The sequence below is a fragment of the Austrofundulus limnaeus genome, unplaced genomic scaffold (genome assembly GCF_001266775.1).
Source record: "Austrofundulus limnaeus strain Quisiro unplaced genomic scaffold, Austrofundulus_limnaeus-1.0 Scaffold144, whole genome shotgun sequence".
Lineage (NCBI taxonomy): Eukaryota > Metazoa > Chordata > Actinopteri > Cyprinodontiformes > Rivulidae > Austrofundulus > Austrofundulus limnaeus.
In genome coordinates, this window is record NW_013952546.1 from 734,555 (window position 1) to 736,605 (window position 2,051).

Here is a 2,051-nt window from a genome sequence, read left to right on the forward strand (position 1 = left end):
GTACCCTGATGGACTGGAGACCTGTCCAGGGTGTACCCTGATGGACTGGAGACCTGTCCAGGGTGTACCCTGATGGACTGGAGACCTGTCCAGGGTGTACCCCGCCCCTCGCACTGTGACTGCTGGATATGGGCACCAGTGACCCACGTGACCCTGAAAAGGAAGAAGCGTGTACAGAAAATGGATGGATGGATATAAGTTAAACATGGAAAATGTTATTTAAAAATGAGGAAAATTTAGTTATAAAACCAACATGTTGCCTATTTGCTGCGCCAGTTTCTCCTGATTCCCGGACCTCTTCCAAGCAGCTTTCGGATCTTGGATCCTGGGGGGAAAAAAATAAAAATAAAGTTTTCAATAAAATGACAAATAATTTAATTTCTCTTCTCAGATCAGCTGATCTGCTGGTCCTGGAGGTGCTAAGGTCCAAACAGAGTTTCAGTGTTGTTGCTCCAGGATTATGGAACGAGCTCCTTCACGGTCCACTTTTAAAACTCTTTTTTAGGCTTTTAACTCTTTTTATTTCTTAATTTTTGTGTTTGAAGTGCCTGTGATGTCAACTATTTTAATAAAAATGAATGTATTTTTGGAAGGATAACAATGATAACATAGTGTAAAAAAAGATTTTATGCTGCTGAGGTAAACAGTTGTTCAGATATTTGCATGTGAAGTAACAGGAAGTGATGTCAAAGGGGAATGTCTGCATGTGAACAGAGCATTAATGAATACAGACTGTAGAGAAGAATCTGATGTTTCTTTATATTACTTTAATCACTGTCATAGAGAGATGAGAAAGAGTCGTAATTCAAATAATATTGTTTTTAAAAACAAAAACCAGGGAGTTTTCTTTCTCAAAGAGTTCCCCTTTTATGTCACTTCCTGTTTCACTTTAACTGAACCACGATCAAAAGAAAATATGCAAATTATGGGACATAATGGGTAAAATCATGTGTATTTTGCCAAGTTATCTTAATATAAATATATTTTCTTTGACTTTTTGTATTTCATGAATGTGCATGTCACAGGCACTTTAAATGTTCTCTGTTGTTTTGTAGTCATAGTAGTAGTATTAGTAGTAGTAGTAGTAGTAGTAGTAGTAGTAGTAGTAGTAGTAGTAGTAGTAGTAGTAGTAGTAGTAGTAGTAGTAGTAGTTTTTCTACACCTACTTCAGAGGCTCTCCAATCCAGCGGAGATTTTTTCCGAGGTTACGTCCATCATTGAAATGTGGCGTCTGAATCCCAAACCTGCTGTCTTTACTCAGGCCGCCCCAGTTATATTTTCTATCAATCTGCTCACCTTGAAGTGGAGGGAAATGTAATTAATTTTGTTTAATTTAAACACACATTAAGGACTGCTGACAGTAAAACTGAAGGTTGACACTTCTTACCAACAGAGTAAGAGTTGTGGCTCCGGATGAAACCTTCATTTCCCTCCTGAGCTTCCTGTTCGTTGTCTCCGGTTGTTTTGGGAGGATTGATGACATCACGTATGCCATGACCTGGAGATAAGTACCAGACATGTTTAAAATAATAATGTACAATGTACGTTTAACAACGTTTTGATAAGACTAATAAAATGTTTTAATTGCAGCATTTCTATCATATTAAATTTAGAAAGTATTTTTGTTTAAAAGACTTGATGTTGTACGCACCTTTAACTGTTTTCACACCAAATGTGACGTTTTGATGGTACCAGGAAGGGAGTCCAGCATGTTGGTTGCGTGACTGACCTAACGGAGCGTTCTTATTCGAAGTATAAACAGATTCTCTGAGTTCTTGCAGCTTCTGTTGTAAGATTGTCTTGGGAGGAGGGTTCAATAAACTTCCAGCCTGTTGGAATAATAATAAAAATATTATTGTAAGAAATGTTTGTGGCATTCACTGTCTTGTCTTGTCCTAAATAATACTGATGATATTATTAATAACAAACCTTATTAGCCATCCTTATTCGAGCCCACTAGATTTTAATTATATTTTTAGTTTAGTTTAGTAAATGTATTCATTTTGATTTAAAAATAAAACAAATACTATACACAACAAATAATACAAATC

General features: G+C 36.4%; 1 protein-coding gene across 1 annotated transcript in view; it reads right to left on the minus strand.

The window, feature by feature from the left end:
• efhb (EF-hand domain family, member B) overlaps nucleotides 1–2,051 on the minus strand; it is a 17,921-nt gene that overhangs the window by 13,448 nt on the left and 2,422 nt on the right. Inside the window, exons 4-7 of the mRNA XM_014016389.1 lie at nucleotides 1,652–1,829; nucleotides 1,388–1,498; nucleotides 1,167–1,296; nucleotides 254–325 (exon numbers count right to left, since the gene is read on the minus strand). Of these exons, the coding sequence (XP_013871843.1) occupies nucleotides 254–325; nucleotides 1,167–1,296; nucleotides 1,388–1,498; nucleotides 1,652–1,829 (491 nt within the window). The remainder of the gene's footprint in view (nucleotides 1–253; nucleotides 326–1,166; nucleotides 1,297–1,387; nucleotides 1,499–1,651; nucleotides 1,830–2,051) is intronic.